We start from the raw sequence: 17,973 nt of genomic DNA on the forward strand, positions 1-17,973 counted from the left end.
TAGAATGGCTCTTTGTCATGCTTGGTTTGGTGCTGAGTTATCAGTTATTCGCTGGCCAATTGACAACAAGAGCTTGATGGTATTTCTCTCATCGCTTTTGATGATTATTCACACCAGTGTGCTTCTCCATCAAAAGTCAGATCCCTTATCCCTTTTCCCATAAATGAAAGCAAATTCAACGTCAGAAGGGTTTGACCTTACAGAAGTGCATCTTGATGACAATGCAGCTTCCCAGCAGCTTTGCTCCAAATGCTTCTGTAGCAAATACGTTCCCTTCCTCGCTTGCCGCTGTCTCTGCTATGACCCAGCAGTACCAGCAGTTCTGTGTGCTCAGAAGTGACACTAAAAAGTAAATCTGTCTTGCTTACACCATTGGTCAAGTCCCCCCGTTTCCCTGTCTCATGGAAGCAACTGGGGGTTGTGACAGCCAGTAGATCAGGAAGGTAAACGGCAGGTGTTGATCGTAAACCTGTCAATTTAATAGTTTATCAGAAGAAGTGTGGTGGTGTTGGGGAATGCAGTAATCCCAGGAGACTGGGTGGTGAAGTATGCAAAGTGGAGAGATGCGTTTCGTAAGAGGTGATGCTTTTGCACTTGTCGTCACATTTGCGAGGAGCTGGGAACTGTCAGTTTCCCCTGCGCTCTCAAAGTGGATAAAAGGCCCTGTTCAGGGCTGAAAATCTTGCTTGCAGTAAGTTTTAATTCCCTAGCGGAGAGAATAATTTTCCTGCTCCTTTGCTTGCAGCCTTAACGCAGCACCTACTCCAGCTTGTGGCAGCATTAGCAATTTGAAAGGCACCCCGGTGGCTACTCCCTGTACTCCTCGGCGTCTGAGTTTGGCCGAATCCTTCACGAACCTCCGGGAATCCACGACGACGATGAGCACGTCTCTGGGGCTGGTGTGGCTGCTGAAGGAAAGGGGCATCTCGGCAGCAGTGTACAATCCGCAGAGCTGGGACAGAGCCAGCAAAGGCACCCTCCTGAACACATACCCCCCTAAAATGGCGATCATTCCTTCCACTCCACCAAACTCACCTATGCAGACACCCTCTTCTTCCCCTCCATCCTTTGAGTTCAAGTGCACCAGCCCACCTTACGACAACTTCTTGGCTTCGAAGCCTGCTAGTTCAATCTTGAAGGAGGTGAGGAATAAAAAGAACATCAGGAACAGTGAGAGTCAGACTGATGTGTCTGTTTCCAACCTTAATCTTGTGGACAAAGTCAAGAGGTTTGGTATTGCCAAAGTTGTGAGTTCAGGGCAAATGTCAGCTCCTCCTTTAAATGATGACCAAGGACCTCTTCTGTGTGGAGCACAAGGACCAGTGAGAGCCCTTGTTCCTGGAGGCCTGGCACCAGACGGTCTCCCATTGGGCTGCCCTGCCGTGACCAGTGCCATCGGGGGCATCCAGCTGAACACTGGCATCCGAAGGAATCGGAGCTTCCCCACCATGGTGGGTTCCAGTATGCAGATGAAAGGCCCGACATCTCTCACTTCGGGGATCCTCATGGGAACCAAGCTCCCGAAGCAAACTAGCTTACGATGAAGGACTTTATTTTTACAGCTAGTCTTTTTAAGTAAAAATATTCAGATTCTTTCTCTGATCCTCTCTTCCTTTCCCCGTCACCCCTTCATTGCCTCTTGAGTTTGACAAATCAACTTCGTGCCTAATGGGAGAAATGTGTAAACTTTGTATAAAATGTGTAAATATGTACCAGATCTATTGTAACTAATTGGATTATTTTACCTTTCAGTTGAGTGCAAAAGGCTCTACGTTATGATTGCTGTATCAAGGTTAACTCGCTAACCTTTTGAAAAGGTTTTTTTTTTAAGATGCACTGAAAAAAAAACAAAGGAACAAAACCAACAAAAAATAACTTGACTAGGAAAACATGAATTCTGTAGCTAGCCTAACTTGAGTTGAAGGTGCATGGGAAACTATCGAATGTGTTTTGTGAGACCTCGCGTTGCATCACTTGAAGCATGGGAACATTTGTGCTTCGATAAATGCTGAAAAAAGCACTCGGTTAACGTGGTAATTTTAATTTTGCTTCTGTAGATGAGTTGAGCTGAGTTATTGGAGTGCCTGGCTATTATGCCTGAATGGATGAATTTTTTTTTTTTTTTCTTTTTCTGTTCTGTATTCTCCTCCTCCTGGAGATGATAAACTTGAACTAATGCTGTGTTGAGGTCAGCAGGCCTACTGGGTACCTGGAATATTGACATATTCCTGCCACCGCTGTTTCATTTGGCACGCTTACGCTCTGTGCGACTTCTTTTTCGTGTCTTGTTTTGTTTTTCAATGCTGCACTGGATTGTGGAAGGGAAAATGCTTTACTGTGTGTTGCTGCCACTGAAACACGCTTTGTCCGTGCCCCCAAAGAAAACAGTTTTCACAACTCATGAGGTAAATAAACGTGGCAGTGACTTCCTAGAAGTCAAAGTTGCGGAACAGATGACAGATAAGAATGTTATAAAAGAACACGTAGCAAAACCAGTATTAGGAAAAGGTGCGTCCTTGAAACCTCAGCAGAGAACCACAAAAAACATTTAGTGACGGAATGGTACAGGCTGGAAAGAGCAGCTTGCAGTCCTCATGCTGAGCTTCAGGTTTCATGCATGTTGAGGACCGTGGCCTTGTAAGCAGGGTGACAATATTCCACACCTATTTTCTGTTTTCTTTTTCAGAGAAACCTTTTTCATCTAAAGTTGGACCTTAGCAGAGGTAAAAATATGGGAAACGCTTTATTCCACAGTGTTTTAAAACTGAAAAAAAATCTCCTAGTACCAAGCATATAACCCCACTTTTTCAGAAAAGAAGCAAAAGACCTCACACAACCTTCACTTACAGCCAGGCAATCCTACTTTATATTGCAATTTTTTTTTTCTCTGTTTCTCCCAAACTTCTGCTGAGTGCTTGTAGAAAGAATTGAAATATCCTGGAACTGGAACAGACGGGAGGAGCTTGTTTCTAGAGCTGAGCTGAGCGCTGTATTTTTTTGGGAGGGGAGATGGACAGGAACGAAGGGGGGAAGAGTTAAACATCTGCTTTCTTTTCCTTGCACTTCTCGTGGTATCTAAATCAAGCTCCTGGTTTGTTACCATAATCACACTACATGTAATTGCCGTGAATTGCTGTTTGTACCAGACTGTTACTAAATCATTAGCACTGATAATTTCTTGTATAAATGAAACTGTCTTTTAGTCTTTGTGACGAGAGATAGGTGGGTGGTTTGTTTTTTTTTTTTTCCTGAATGAAGTAGTTGTTGCGGTAGTGCTATGGACACTAAGGATATTTTTTGAGAAAGAAAAAACACATCGGTCAGTTACTGCATGTGTTGGAAGACTTCTATTTATTCTATGAACTTACAGTGGTTTAGTAAAATGCCATCAGCTCTCTTTGCTGTTGTATGTGTGCACTTATTGCAAGTAAATTTAAGTATCTTTTTATTTGAATGTATCTTAAAACAGTAGATAGAATAACAGTTGATTCTGAAAAAAAATCATGGACTTAATGGACCATTTTATATACCCAGAGGAAGAAAGCAATACCGTATGAGAACTTAAAGTGTAGAAGTTAATCATGCAATTGGGAAGTATTATTTAGCCTTTAAATAAGCAGCCGGAGCTGTCCACCCACTGGAGAAAGTAATTGTAACACATCAGAAAGATGAAATTTAAATTTTTCTTCACTAATATCAATAAAATAACAGAAAAGTTGCACTGTTGTGTATCATTCAGCTTTTTTCCTGTTCTTTTAGGGTGCTAAACCTTCCAACTTGCTCCCTTGCTTTCATCTCTCAGTCAAAGCAAAATAAGAGGCCATCACCAGGTTTGGTTTTTAAATTCTTAGACACAGAAGGGGTTGAAAAGTTTTGAGATTTTAAGATTGGTGGAACTGGTGAAACTTAGGTCAAAACACAAAATATGGATGTGAATGCAGTTGTTTATTTTTATTTGAGTTCCAAGAAAGAAGAGTTGGATGTTTCGTGGTTAAACATTGTAAGCGGGAGAGGGGTGTGAACTCTCCTGCCTGATGTGATGTGAAAACTGTAGTGATAAAATGTGAAAATACCAGAGTAAGGAGGAAACTGCCTGTGCTTCCTGAGACAGAAGTGAGGTCTGCTGTTAGCTAGTATCTTTGTTACTGAGCGAGGCAACGGGCCACGGATTAAACACCAGGTAATGAGAAACTCAACAAATCCTGCACGCAGGGAGAGCTACATAGTGATAAAAGAGCTCCCTGGAGGAGGGGGTAGTCGGGCAATAAATCGTAGATTTATAGACAGTCTTATACATTCAAGAGAGGATTGTATGTGAGGCTGGGTGGGAAATAATACCATCTATATCACATACTTGCTACAGCGAGAAAACTGGAGAGCAATAATGCCAAAACAAACTTGTGGAGGGCTTGCGTTCGTGTGATGCAGTGTCACAGGACAACCGTGGGAGAGGCTGATGCCGTGCTGCCCTGGGCACGTCCAGGTACGGTGTCAGTGGGCACAGAGACTCGTCCCTCCTGTCTGCCCGGCTCCCAGCCTGGGGGAGGCTCGTGATCAGAAAGTTAATGGTTAACGGGAGGGATCCCAGGAGGACGAGCACAGTGCATCCCTGCCGGAGGACAGGCTGAGATGAACAAATGCCACGCAAGGAAAGAAGGGAAGCTGCGGCTGGTCCACAGGGTGCCTATGGCTTTACGATGAGCAGGATTTGGGATTTGCGTGCTTCGCTGAGAGAGGAACGCACGTGCTCAGGTGAAACACACCGTCGGTCCCCAGCCTGGGGATCCAAGGATCAGCCCTGATCTGCGGCGCTGTGTGAGCTCCAGCCTGTGTTTCTGTGCTGTTACAAGGCTTTGACCCAGGAGGCCGACAAATGCCCCTGTGACGCTGCCAGCATTGCAGTTCTGCAAAGCTCTGCTCACCTCTTGCTCTGTTCTCGCCCTGTCTGCGTGCAGCCCTGGCCTGGGTTCGCCTCCCCGGCACACCAGGACGCTGGCTGTCGTTTGCACAGCCCCCTCAGCTGCTGTCCCTTCTGGCTGAGCTGCACCGGGTGCTGTGGCACTGTGGTGACGCTCAGGGTCCCAGGTGAGTTTTGTATAACACAGGAAGCATCTTTTTTGGGTATCCCCTTTTACACCTTTTCTCCTTCCAAAGTGAATAGCTTTTTTTATTTCCCCCCTAACCTGTCCTTGCTGGTGTGCATGAACGCTCCTACAGTGATCTAAATCTTTGGCTTTGGAAAGAATAAATACCTGGGGCTTGTTGTTCGTGCTGTATTGTTATTTTTTAAAAAGTATCCAGAAGGATGCATGTAATGCTGGGTTTGTTCACTTCTTTGGAGACATGCATCTTCTGTGCCAGAAGATAAGATTTAATAAGCAAGTGCACGTGGATATACTTACTTTCAGGCTATCGCATCTCTGAAGGTGAGTTATAAACCCAGCTTTCCCAAAGGCCTGGAACTCTAGGGAAACTTGGCTTTAAACAACCATGAAAATCTGAAGGTTTAGTATTCACTGAAGGCCCTACAGAAGAGCTGGGCTTCAAGGTTGTGTTCCTGGGAAAGGAAAACTGATAAAATACCCACGTTGACAAAGGCAACAAAGGGAAACCAAAGAGGGAGTAAGTGCAGCCCACTGAGGTCAAGGGCAATGAAAGCTGAGTCAGGCCAAACTCCTCAAGGTACAAAAGGAGCAACTGGAGATCGTGCAAGGGTAGGAGGTCTACCAGGGTACAGGATCATTCTTCTCTGTGAGAGGCTTCAGCCTGGAGAATTCAGTGGATTTTGGAGGAAACACCCAGTTTCTGCTTCTGGAAACAACGCTGGTATTTGGAGAGTGTCTTAGTTTCTCCTTCCGGACAGTAAATTATGCCACAGGGTAACAAAGACTGCATGAACTACCTGGAAACTCAGCCGATGTATTTAATGCACTCGGACGATTTCAAGCAGAAGAGAACTACTGCATAAACTAACCCTCAGAAAGCCAAAGGGCTGATGAATTGGTGCATCTGCTCTGAAATGGTCCTTCATCCTTGCAATATCCAAGTATCTCAGAAACTTTACTGGATGCATCTTCACCATACTACAGCAAGGAACGTGGTCATCCACCTCTGAAAGCTGGGTTGCAGGTGAGAGGAGGGTGAGGTGCAGAGAACTGTGTGTCTAAGACTGGGCTGTGGGGACACACAGGATGTTCTCTGGAGAGCCAAGACTGGTATTTCAGCCTTTTGAGACTCTTCCCCCTCTTCCTTTTGCATGTCTCCAAAGCACTGGATGGCCCCACAACATAATGCTGTAGCGGACAGAGGTTTAACCGTTGCTCCCAACTTTCTGAACACATTTGTTGGCAGCTCCCCGCATTGAATTGAAAAGTCCAGCAATGTCGGTGAGATGTGTCCTGCCTTGCTCTGGTACCGACAGGATCTGCTGCTTGTAGCTCGTATCCACACTGAAGAATTAGCCGTGTTCAGCTGTGCTATGGCATCGTGCTGGGCGCCATTCAGGCCTGCTTTAACTCAGTTAACAAGCCAATCGAGACCACAGAATAGCAAGAAAAATAATAAAAGGGCTGAAAGTTATTGGTGTTTAGCAATGCCCTTAGCTGTAATGTAGGCAGTGGGCTTTCATGTGAGAATGGCATATACTCAAGAAGTCAATAATGTTTGTATTTAATATAGAGATTTTTTCCTGCCGAAAGAGGCTTCACGCTGTGCTGAATCCAGTAGCTGTTCAATTGACACGGGCACTTAGGAAGGATTAAAGCTCTAACAAGCCTACAGCCAGATTTTTTTCGTTCTTTAAGAGAATTTTAATGAACTCAAGGGATACAAAAATCAAACGTACAGAAGAGCCTTTCACGGCTCTGCTAGGACATTATACCATTTTGTCTGACTTGCAAATTCCCCCGCTCAGGCCATGGGGAGGGACCGCCTGGTCTGCGCTCGGGGCGCTGGAGCTCGCTGAAACGCGCAGAGCTGGGCTGCAGCTGGGAACATCTGGCTGCAGCACGTCCCCTGCACGGCTGCTGCCCCGCGTCCGGCGAGGACGGAGGGGCCGGTGATGCAGCAAAGCGTGGGGGAGCAGAGCCGGATCCACACGCGTTCCTCTACGAAATACCAGGGCAGAGGATACTGCTCCGGACCAGGGGCGCTGGCGGAGATGAGGTTTCTCTTAACACGCTGCCCCAGCTCTCGGGGGCTGCCTGGGGGGAACAGGGGGGCCATGCACTTTCGTAAGTATCTTCAGAGACCTTCAGAAGGGAGAGGAATGGGGTGAAACATCCTTGTCCCTCCATTCCCCTGCCTGGAGGAAATGACAGAGAAAAAAAAAAAAAAGTGTTTTTTTCTAATGACAACATTCCCCAGCAATAAGGCTGGATTTGTAACATCACCCACTCCCAGACCCCCAGCAATATTACAGTATTACATCCCTCAATAAATAAGCCAGGGATAGAAACATTTTTAAATGTTGTTTGAATGTTCCTGTCATTAAAAGACAGTAAAGTAGAAACTTAGTTTTCTCCCAACTTATTTTTACAAAGTATCACTTTGGTGGGAAATGTGTGTATTTTTAGATTAATTTGTATTTTCCTCAGCTTAAAAAAAAAAAAAAAAAGATTAATTGGCTGAAAGTTTTGGGGAAAATGGGCATTTTGGACTGTTTTCCTGTGGGCGATAGTCAAAACTAAGAGGAGAATTTGAGTGTTTAGAGACTCATGATGTTTGGAAAGGAACCGAGAAAAGCCAGACTAGGTGTCTTGGGAACTGGTTTACTGGAAGGAGCTCGAGAGGAAGAAAAGTTCACGCAGAAAAGCAGTTCCACGTTTTCAAGATGAGATCCACAAAGTGAGAGGTTTGGTGTTACTAGAGAAGAGAATTCCCCGTTACCATTTGCTGAAGTCTCCCTTTCCTTGCAGGTTTCTGCGGTGCTGTCTGCTCTCCCAGCTGCTGTTGGGAACAACTCCTCAAAATGTTTGTGTGTTCAGCCCTTGGCGTAACCATTTTGTTTTGTTTCCCAGTCTTCTTGATTTTTGGTAGAATTTTGGGGGTTTTTCTGTGTATTATTTTCTATGCCTTGTTTTTATCTATTAACTGCTGTAGAAATTGCTACAGAGATATTCGCCTCCTCTTTCCTTTGGCAAACACCTGCTTCTCAGCATGTGAAAAACGCATTCCTCTTCTTATTAATGCGCACATTCAGGAGAAATTCTGTGAATTATGCAGTGCAAAATCACCTCCTCCTTCAGTTTAGGGAATTCCTGAGGTGTGAGAACCAGCTGCTGCAGCAGAGCCAGGAGCCGCAGGAGGAGTTACCTGGGGCGAAGGAGGAGAGTGCAAGTAAAACACCTTTTGCAGCCTGCCCACTGGCACGCAGGGATGACTGCGAGGGGACTCCCTGGACAGGGTCCCCAGGGAGCCGGTGTCGCACAGGCAGGGATCGCTGCCTGGCTGTGAGCATGGGGCTCGCTGCCTGGCTTTGTGCCAGGTAAGGGCTGGGCACAATCCCCCTCCTTCTCCCTAGGCCGGTGGGCGATATCTAACTTGGGCTGCCTCTGCGATACTCGGGAGCAACAAGTTTCCTTTTAGCACACTGTCACTAGACTGCTCTGATGCCTCCTCCCCCTCGTGATCATCGTCTGCTCCGTTCAGGGAACCTTCCTTGCCCCCTCCCCGATGCACGCCTGGCTCACTGCACGGCCGGGAACGCTCTCTTTATTCCTTGATGCGCAGCCGTCCCCAGAACTCTCACATTTAGTTCACGATATAAAATAAGTAAGCCAGGAAGGCGAAACATGTTGGTGTTGCTATTTCTGTGTCGTTCCATTTGTCTGACTACTCAGCACGTGGAATATATTTACATCGCAGAACGAAGGCCTTTTCCTGCCTCTCTTTACAGTAGGACACCCAGCAACACGCGGCGACAGGACAAGAAGGGGTAAGTGAAATCATTTTAATATAATATCAGTGTATGAGAAACCACAAAAGAAAGGAAACATTTTCTGGAAAATTCTGCATATGTAGATATTGCATTGTATAATCTTACAGACAAATTTACATCAAATACATGATACATTTTAAAACACTGATTCGAAGAGGACAACAAATTAATTTTTCTCTTTCTGTACAGACATGGGAGTGTGATTTTCTTTTTTCTGTTGCTAGAGTTTGCTGTTCTTTAGGAGGAGTATTCGTATTCTTCAGCACTGCGGCGTCCAAAATCCATCCAGCCCATGTAGTCTCTGTCGTTTATCCTGTGCATAGGATCAATGCTCTGTACCCTGTTTCCCATAACTGAGAGCCTTCCAGTGGGACCTGAATAAAAAGCATTTGGGAGAGAAGAGAGTAAGTGGACACATTTTTCAGGCTGATCCATTTTCCGATCTGTTTTGTACTCACTAGCAGATGTATGCAATAGTTGAAACTGTTTGACTTAATACAGACCATGTAACACCGTGTCATGTCATTGGGGAAAACGTAACAGAAACGTTATGGGTAATGTCCTGAAAGTGGCTTGGGTTTTTATCGTAAAACAAAGAGATAATTTACTCCCTCTTGGCTGTCGGGAGGGAATATGGGTGCATTTCTCCTTTTTCCTTCCTATTTCATTAGAGAGAGAGAAATAAAGTCCAGGCCATTTCTCTCTCTTCCTATAAACCACACCCTTGCTTGCTGGTATTGGGAGAGTTCCTTTAGAGGCAAAATGACTCTGCTGGAGAGCAGACTCAGGCCTGAGACAGGACTCCACCACAGTGCCGTGTTGCTTGAAGAGCCATAAATGTAAATACAGGAGCTCTTCCAGTGCAAATTCAGTAACAAGCTGGGTAGAGTTATGAATCCCAGGTTTTGCAGGGAAGTGGGAATAGTCCTGAAATTGAGAAAGTTGTGTCTGGAATTTATAGCTAGAGATGTCTATTGCTGGAATTATACAGGGCTTATTACTACACCAGTGGTGTTTGCATTGCTTAGCCAAAGCTGTCGTAACTCCTTTCTCGGCAGGGCTGGATGCTGAGCTCCGCTCTTGCCTTAGCCTTTCTTGCTCAGGGTATCAAACAGACACAAACTATTTGCAAGGAGGATTTATGCTTTTAAAAAAGGGCTGTAATCCCCTGTTTTGATAACATCACATTATGTAACTAAAAATGCAAGGAACGGTAGATTACCTCTCTCTGTATTCCCTGAAAACAGCCAAGATTTACATATGCCAATAATTAGATTGAGCTTAAGCCTTGAGTGAGGAAGGAAGAGATTCAATATATTTGAATATTTAATTAATTTGAATATTTAATATAATTTCAATATTTAGTATGCAATGCAGACTGAGGCTTGAGGAACACTTGAACTGATTGAAAAGGAAAAGAAGCCCAAACCAAACCCCACAAATCCACATCTACACGATTGCCTTGCTTATGGTTTCTTGTGTTTTGAAGGAACCCTTGGTGACTCTGTGCTTTTATATTTCAAGGTTTTTGTCTTGTAATGCTTTATAATGAACATGATCCATTAAAAACAAAAAGTGCATTGTTTTGTTAGTGGTTGCAGAAGGATAAGAGAGTTAAAGGTACCAGAAAAAGAAACCAGCCATGGTTTAGACATTTACCTAAAACAAAATGGCAAAAATTTTAGTTCTCTCTAGAAAAGAATGTCTACCATTAAACGCTCAAAACCCACGAAATTCACATTCATAATTCAAAATACATAATTAAGTTGATGAGAATGGCTTCTTGGCACTGTAATCAGGCAGGGCTAAGACAGTGCAGAACCATCACACAGACGTTTAGGAGACTTCTGAGCCCGCAGTGGCCTGTGGGCTGTAATGGCTCCCCTGGTGCCATTATGGTCTGGCCTGGCAAGGGCTCCTTAGAGGACGGTAAATGTGCGTGCCACTGACTTGACAGCTACAACATCTCTTCTAAGTGGTGCCAGGTTCATGCTGAAAGCCTGCAGATGAAGTTAATTGAAAGCTAGGGGTCACAAACAGCAAAATGAATTTCTTAACAACGCCTTAATCACCTTTCCTCAAACCACTGGAGATGTCCTGTGGATACTGCAGAATCAATGCACAGCAAACATATTCAAAATTGTAGCACTTAGGCTACGAGGCTGCCATCTAGCCTTAACCTCTCGAGAGAATTTAATTCTCTCTCTGTTTTAACTGGAAATATTGTCCAAAATCAGCCTTTCTATTCATCACAAGGGCAAATGCCATCAGTGATGACTGCTAACCATCCAGACTCTCCTTCCCCCTAGATGGAATTTTCTAGTGAGTCTTATGGTTTAGACAGGTTAAAAGTGACTAATACAGTAGATGTGAGTGTTCTGCAGAGATTTCTGAAGTGCTGCCCAGAACTTTTATGTTAAATAAGAATATAGTGATGGGAACGCTGTATGTATTGTTATATATTAAGTAAATACTGTTTTGTCCATGTGAATCTTCTCTTCTGTAACTAGCAAGTACATCTACAAACCAGAGCCCAACTAGCCTAGTCATGTCACGAGAATCTGCTAACAGTCACTTTGTAGAGTTAATTCTATATGTCAATTAACATGTGTGCAGGAAATTCTCCCTCACATTAATACTTACCAAAAAGATGTCTTAAATCCAAAGTGTTTTTTTTTTTACTTCATCTGGTTAAGCTATTTGGAAATGTCAGCCAGATATTTAAGAGAATATAATGGCTACATAAACTAGAATGGGGAATTTGGTTTCCACGTAGGTGGGTGACAATAACTACACTAGGGAAAGGTAACGAGGATTCTGCTTTGTGGACTCCTGCGATAAGATTCTTATTCAGTAACAGCTTTAACTGTAGTGCTGAATTGTGGAATTTCATAGCTGAATTCTCTTTCCATTAGATTATGTGAACCGCCAAAAGAAGTTCCTTAATGGATATTGTGCAAATTGGTAACATGAGATGAAGTCTCTCAGACTATATTAAACGTGGTCCTTTTTTCTGTTGGTTCTGATTTGGCCCTGTTCTCTGTACACAGATGAACGTGTACGGCTGCATATGTAATGCATAAAACACATGTGGCATCTCTTAACTGCAGACCGCCATCAAAACCAAGCGCAGGATTCTGCCTAGCATGGAGGTCAGCAGTGAGGCTCTCAGGAGGGGAGGATTAAATTACCTGCATACGGTTGGGTGGAGAACCAGGAGAGGAGAAAGCCCTTACTTACATAAAGTGAATTTTATCCTAAACACAGTCTGGGGCTGGGAGTGAATTAATTTCTCAATGTCTGTACGTCCAGGTAACCCTCATTACTGCCTTCCCCTCGAGCCCTCTTTGCTTCTCAGATGTCCTCCTTCCCTGCAGTACAGTGTATAGACTGGAGTGAAGCTATCACATGTAAACAAGATTCATGCAGTGGCTTTTGTTGAGGTTGGCGGTCAGAAGGCCACAGCAATTAGGCTGCCACGGTGTTACTATATTGAGATACAAAGTGATAAGAGATGAGACAGTGCAAAAAGAAAAAATATTTTCTTGGGGGGAAATTCCAGGTCAATGATTCTGATCCTTCATTTTTACTGGTAGCACAGATGGCATGCTTTTGTGTCTACGTAAAAAAAGACTGTAAGATGTCAACGGGGACAGCTTTACTTTTTCTCTTGCTAGCTCACGATGATTGTAATACAATTGTTTCCTCAAGTGACTAATAAATCACATCATAAGAATGAAGCCCTTTAATACCACTACTCTACCGGTGCTTCATGCCCTTGTTACAAATGCAGTGCCATGGAGGTTTTAAGTAACTGCAAGATTGTGTTCCAAGGCTGTCTGGGACCGAAAACCTAACAGGAATTCATAGAACTGTAGAATCATAGAATTGTTTTGGTTGGAAAAGACCTTTAAGATCATCAAGTTCAACCATTAACCTACCACTGCCAAGTCCACCACTACACCATGTCCCTCAGCACCACATCTACAGCTCTTTTCAATGCCTCCAGGGATGGTGACTCCACCACTTCCCTGGGCAGCCTGTTCCAACACTTGACAACCCTTGCAGGGAAGAAATTTCTCCTGATCTCCAATCTAAACCTCCCCTGGCGCAACTTGAGGCCGTTTCCTCTTGTCCTATTCCTTGTTCCTTGGGAGAAGAGACTAACACCCACCTCGCTACACCCTCCTTTCAGGTAGTTGTAGACAGCAATAAGGTCTCCCTTGAGCCTCCTTTTGTCCAGACTAAGCAACCCCAGTTCCCTCAACTGTTCCATGTAAGACTTGTGCTCTAGATCATTCACCAGCTTTGTTGCTCTTTGGACATGCTCCAGCACCTCAATTGACATGTTTTGAAGCAAATGTGCTTCTACTTATCACTGGTTTTAGTTATTGTGTTCATAAATGTGAGTTCTCATTTTTCAAAAGCTTTCACACTTTTGTAACTTCCTCTGGGAACAAATACGTGGAAAATCCAATACTTGGAAGATTTCCCTGGTACGGGTATTTCTGGCTGAGGTGAGGTTAGCCATTTGGTCTGTATTTAGACTTCAGACTTCAGAAAAGCTTTCCTGCTAACTTAAAAAAGGGAAGGAGGAGGTTAACTAAATGAAAGTATTTGAAGAAAATGCAATTACTGTATTTTGTCTGAGATAACAACATGCTGAAAATAATAGCAAAATAATTGTAAGGTGATGAAAATAGTAAGTTAAAAATAAAAGCTGAAGTATGACCTGACAGGTAAGTTACATTCTCCTCAATTACTTGTCTGCAGCTCTCAGTCAGTGGCTGCTATGTACAAATCTTTTTTTTTGGAGGAGTTTTGCAGCAAATGAGAGAACGCTCTGTACTTCAGGAATAACCATAAAAATCTATGTCCTATCATCTCTAGGAATTCATGCTAGATGATGACAGGGTTATCTTAACATCTCGATCCCTGTAGGAAATTCCACTGACACAGCAGCATCAGTAGCACAGTCACTAAGCTGTAACCAGTACCTTTTCTGGCTTGCTGGAGATACTTGGCCAACAAAGCGCCGATGTTAGCTCTCTGCTCCACGCTTCCATCCAGCCGTGGCACAGATTTCAGCGGGCCAGCAGACGAAGGGGCGCGGACGTGCCGGTGATGGTCTGTCAAGCTCTGCTCAAGCTCGGCAGGCAGTGGATTCCCATTGTGCGAGTCCCCAGTTTGCTGTCCGAAAGAGCTCGCTGAGAGCACAGCGAGGAACACACAGACGCATATACCGCTGTACATTGCTGGAGAGAAAAGGAACGGCAGGCTGTTAAAATGACCAGGTTTACTACATTCTGTGTTCTCCTTACCCCCATCTTCCATTGGGGGTGCAGTTTCTGAGCAAATAGGTGCAGTTTCTGAGCAAATAGGGTTCTGTTGTGGTTTTTTTTTTTAATGCAGGCAACTGTGGGATCTGTCTTCAATGGAAAACATGTATGTGAATAGTTAAATATCCCTCGATAAGAGGAAGATACACAGGAAGGAGTAAAATTAATTCACTGTAGTATGTGCTCCATCTCCCTGATCTACTCAATTCTTATTTGCTTTTCTTTTTTTTGGAAGCCGTGTTTCATTAAACTTAAGGGAGATGCATCCAGCTCTGTGAAAAATCTCAGAATTCAAACACTACGGTATTTTTCTGTTGTACTAAAAGCTGCCGTTATTACAAATACTCAGTTTTGACAAGTTCTGTGAAGAGCCTTTACTGTATCAACCCTTCACCGGTTTGAACTTCAGTGTTCAAGAGGTTTCACCTTGTCATACACAGAAAGAAAAAACAAAAACTTGTCCCAAGGAAAGGAAAAACAGAATCTAACACCCTACCCCAAGCTTTTGGTCTAAAAGTTCACGTGGTAAAAGCTGGTTCGTTAAAAGCTATAAGAAATAATGTGCAACTTAACAATATTCTCCTTCATATAAAACAGAGAATTCAAGTGTAATAATTTTTTTACTGCTTTCTGAAACAAGTATTTGTTTTACTAGATTGTTTGATCGTATAAGCTGAAATAGTGTTTTTCTGGAAACAGAGAAATTACTCTCAGTTATTAGGAAAAACAAGATACCTGGTACTTAATGCTATAGGGGTAATTTCCATTTATAAATATACATGAATTATCTCATCTATAGGAGAATTGTTTAATCGTTTTTGAACAGTACACTGAACACAATCTTTTAATTTTAAAACAGGAGCAAATTACGTTTATTTGCCCACCGCATACACTTACAACGAAAACATTCGCAATGCATAAAACATGTTCTTTTGGTATCGTTAGGAGACGAATGAAAAATGTGTGTCGCTCCAGCACGGTTATTAGTGATGTACCCGGTGCGCTGCAGCCTTGCCACAGAGGCATCTCTTCAACCGCCCCGATCCCTCTACCTTTTACGCGTACACAGTAACGACCCCAGCACACAGCCTCATCCCAGCTGCACCGTTTCTTCCCCCGCTCGCTCGCCCCGCAGCACCGCTCGCCCTGCCCGGAGCGCAGCGGGCAGCTCGCCGCCGGCCACCACCGCTCCCCGCGCCGCCTCGCCCCGCGCCGGCCGGCAGCCCGCCTGGGTTCCTCTCCCCCGCCGGACCCGGGTGCGTTTCCTCCGGCAACCGGCGGGTGCCTCCGGAGCCCCGCACAGGTAAGCGCCAACACCCCCGTTTCGCTCGCCCCCCCACCCCGCAGCGGAGGGGTGACGGGCCCTTCCTACCTTTCCGTTGCGCTTTCCCGAGGTCGGAGCCGAGGAGGGAGCGAGGCCCGTGTGTGCCCAGGCTGGGAACTTAGGGGCGACTCCGCCTCGGCCCTTTAAATAGCGGCGGGCGCCGCGGCGGTGTTTGCACAGCTCTGACGCAGCCCGGGGCCGCCGCCCGCTCGGGCCCCCGCTCCCGCCGCCCCCCGCCGCCGGGGCCGGGGTGTGCGTGGGGCTGCGCTTCACGAGGGGAGCGCGGCTCCGGCCCGCCCGGCCGCCGCCGCGGCGCTGGGGGGGGCAGCGGGGGCGCGGTGTGGGGCTCGCCCTGCCCGACGGGCCGGCCCCCGCCGCGCCCTCTCGGCTCCCTCGGGAAGGGGGAAGCGCTCGCCCTGGGCACGGACAAGCTGGAAGCCCGGGCTGGCTTGCGTGTAATTTAAAAAGTGCTCCTGGTCGGGGCGGGCATCCACCCACCGACCCCCTCCCAAATACCGCGGCGGAGGCTTCTGGTGGGGCTCCCGCCTGCAGCAGCGGCACCGGCCGGCCGGAGCCGCCCTCGGGCTGCGGCAGGCGGGGCGGGCTCTCCCCGGCCGCGCTTGTTGGCGGTGGGAAGTGTGGGGTCTGCGGGTTTGGGTTCCTCCCGCTGCAGCCTCCTGAGACCTGAGCCCGGGGGGCACAAGCGCCTCCAGCCTCCCCTCCCGCTTTCCACGCCCGGGAGGGCCCGCTGGGGTAGCCCAGCCTGCAGCCGGCAGGTACCGCCCGTACCTTTCCTGCAGCGCAGTCCGCCGAGCAGCTTCGGGACCCAGCGCTGGGCTCCGGCGTGCCCGCGCCGAGTTTATATCTTCATTTTTAAGTTTACAACTGGAAGGCAAAGCGAGCCCCGCAGGCTTCCCTTCCCCGGGAAGGCGGCCGGGCAGCCCGGCTTTCTCTTACCGGGCACCGAGGCTCCCCTGGGAGCCCCGTGTGCTGTGCGGGACATGCGGAGGATAAGGGACCGCCGGGCGCGGCTGGGGCCGGGGCAGTGCCGAAACGGCAGCTGAAGGGGGCTGCCTCCCGCGGGCAGGCGGTGCTCCGCCGCACGTCGCCCCTTGTGCACCCCGCCGAGGCTGCGGCCCCGGCCCGGGCTGGGCACCGCCGGCCGGGGCGGGCCGGGGCTCCCGCTGCTGTTCCCGCCTCAGCCTCGCGCCGGGCGCCCGCCTCAGCCTCGCGCCGGGCTGCTGTTCCCGCCTCAGCCTCGCGCCGGGCTGCTGTTCCCGCCTCAGCCTCGCGCCGGGCGCCCGCCTCAGCCTCGCGCCGGGCGCCCGCCTCAGCCTCGCGCCGGGCGCCCGCCTCAGCCTCGCGCCGGGCGCCCGCCTCAGCCTCGCGCCGGGCGCCCGCCTCAGCCTCGCGCCGGGCGCCCGCCTCAGCCTCGCGCCGGGCGGCTTCACGAGAGAAATGCACTCACCGAAAGGTCACCACGGCAGGAGGGTGCCGTGGGAGCGGGCAAACACCCAGCCCGCCAGCACCTCCTCAGCGCGGGGGAGCTGTGGCCCCGGGGCTGCCGGGCTGCGGGCCCGCGCGTGGGGAAGGCCGCACCACACGCGCAGCGGCCTGAGGGGTGTTGTGGCCGGCCGCGCCGCGCTGCCTTGGTGGGGCGAGGCTGGGAGGCGGCAGGGGTGGCGATACGCGAGCTCTCTCAGCGCCTTTCAGCTGCTGAGCGGGGTGTTTGTCGCTGAGCGGGGTTCGCTGGCTGAACTGCGGGCTGCTTCTCGTCGCCCACATTGGCGCCGACATCAGGCAAAGTTGCCATCCTGAGGTAGTTCAAAAAAAACAAAGTAAAATCAAAACCTACTTTGAAAACAGAAAAGGAAGGTGGAGTGGATTGACGGGGAAAGAACAACACTGAAATTGCTCCAGCAGTACCCGTCCAAGCTCTAGTTTAATGGTTCTGTCTCTGGAAAAAAAAAAACAGTAATATTCCTGATAATTCAATTTCACTATTTTGGCATGGTGGGGAAAATGCTCACTGCTATTAGACAATTAAATAGTCAACACTGAATTGAACTATAGGTGTCCAGGAAAAGTATCACAGTCTTTCTGGGAAGGTACAATGCAATAACAGTTCTGGTAGAGTCGTATCAAGCCCATGTGAAACTCACTGTAGATAATGAGTTCCCAAGGGACCAGCCCAAAGCTTAATAGAAGAGAAAGACAGAGAGCTTACTAATATATGCATATGCATAATTCATATCACAGAGGTATAAAATAAATGCAGGCATTTAAGGCCGATATATTTTCCTGGTTGAACAAATACACACTATAGGAGTTCATTTATATTGAGCTGATTTGGAATATCAGTTCGCTTATAC

The 17,973-nt window shown here is 47.2% G+C and overlaps 2 protein-coding genes across 3 annotated transcripts in view; one reads left to right on the top strand and one right to left on the bottom strand.

Annotated features, from left to right (window-relative positions):
• The window catches only part of TRAK1 (trafficking kinesin protein 1), a 109,579-nt gene extending 105,858 nt beyond the window's left edge, over positions 1–3,721 (top strand). For both annotated transcript variants that reach the window (XM_068405354.1, XM_068405355.1), the window contains exon 17: positions 746–3,721. In XM_068405354.1, the coding sequence (XP_068261455.1) occupies positions 746–1,544 (799 nt within the window). In that variant the 3' untranslated portion in view covers positions 1,545–3,721. The remainder of the gene's footprint in view (positions 1–745) is intronic.
• Positions 3,722–9,092: 5,371 nt separating this feature from the next.
• CCK (cholecystokinin) lies at positions 9,093–15,703 on the bottom strand. The gene is made up of 3 exons (XM_068405485.1): positions 15,650–15,703; positions 13,936–14,193; positions 9,093–9,312 (listed from the first exon to the last, which is right to left on the bottom strand). Exons 2-3 carry the CDS (start codon positions 14,189–14,191, stop codon positions 9,176–9,178), a joined length of 393 nt encoding a protein of 130 aa, XP_068261586.1. The 5' UTR covers positions 14,192–14,193; positions 15,650–15,703; the 3' UTR covers positions 9,093–9,175.
• Between the last annotated feature and the right edge of the window lie 2,270 nt (positions 15,704–17,973).

This window comes from Nyctibius grandis, chromosome 7, assembly GCF_013368605.1.
Source record: "Nyctibius grandis isolate bNycGra1 chromosome 7, bNycGra1.pri, whole genome shotgun sequence".
Lineage (NCBI taxonomy): Eukaryota > Metazoa > Chordata > Aves > Nyctibiiformes > Nyctibiidae > Nyctibius > Nyctibius grandis.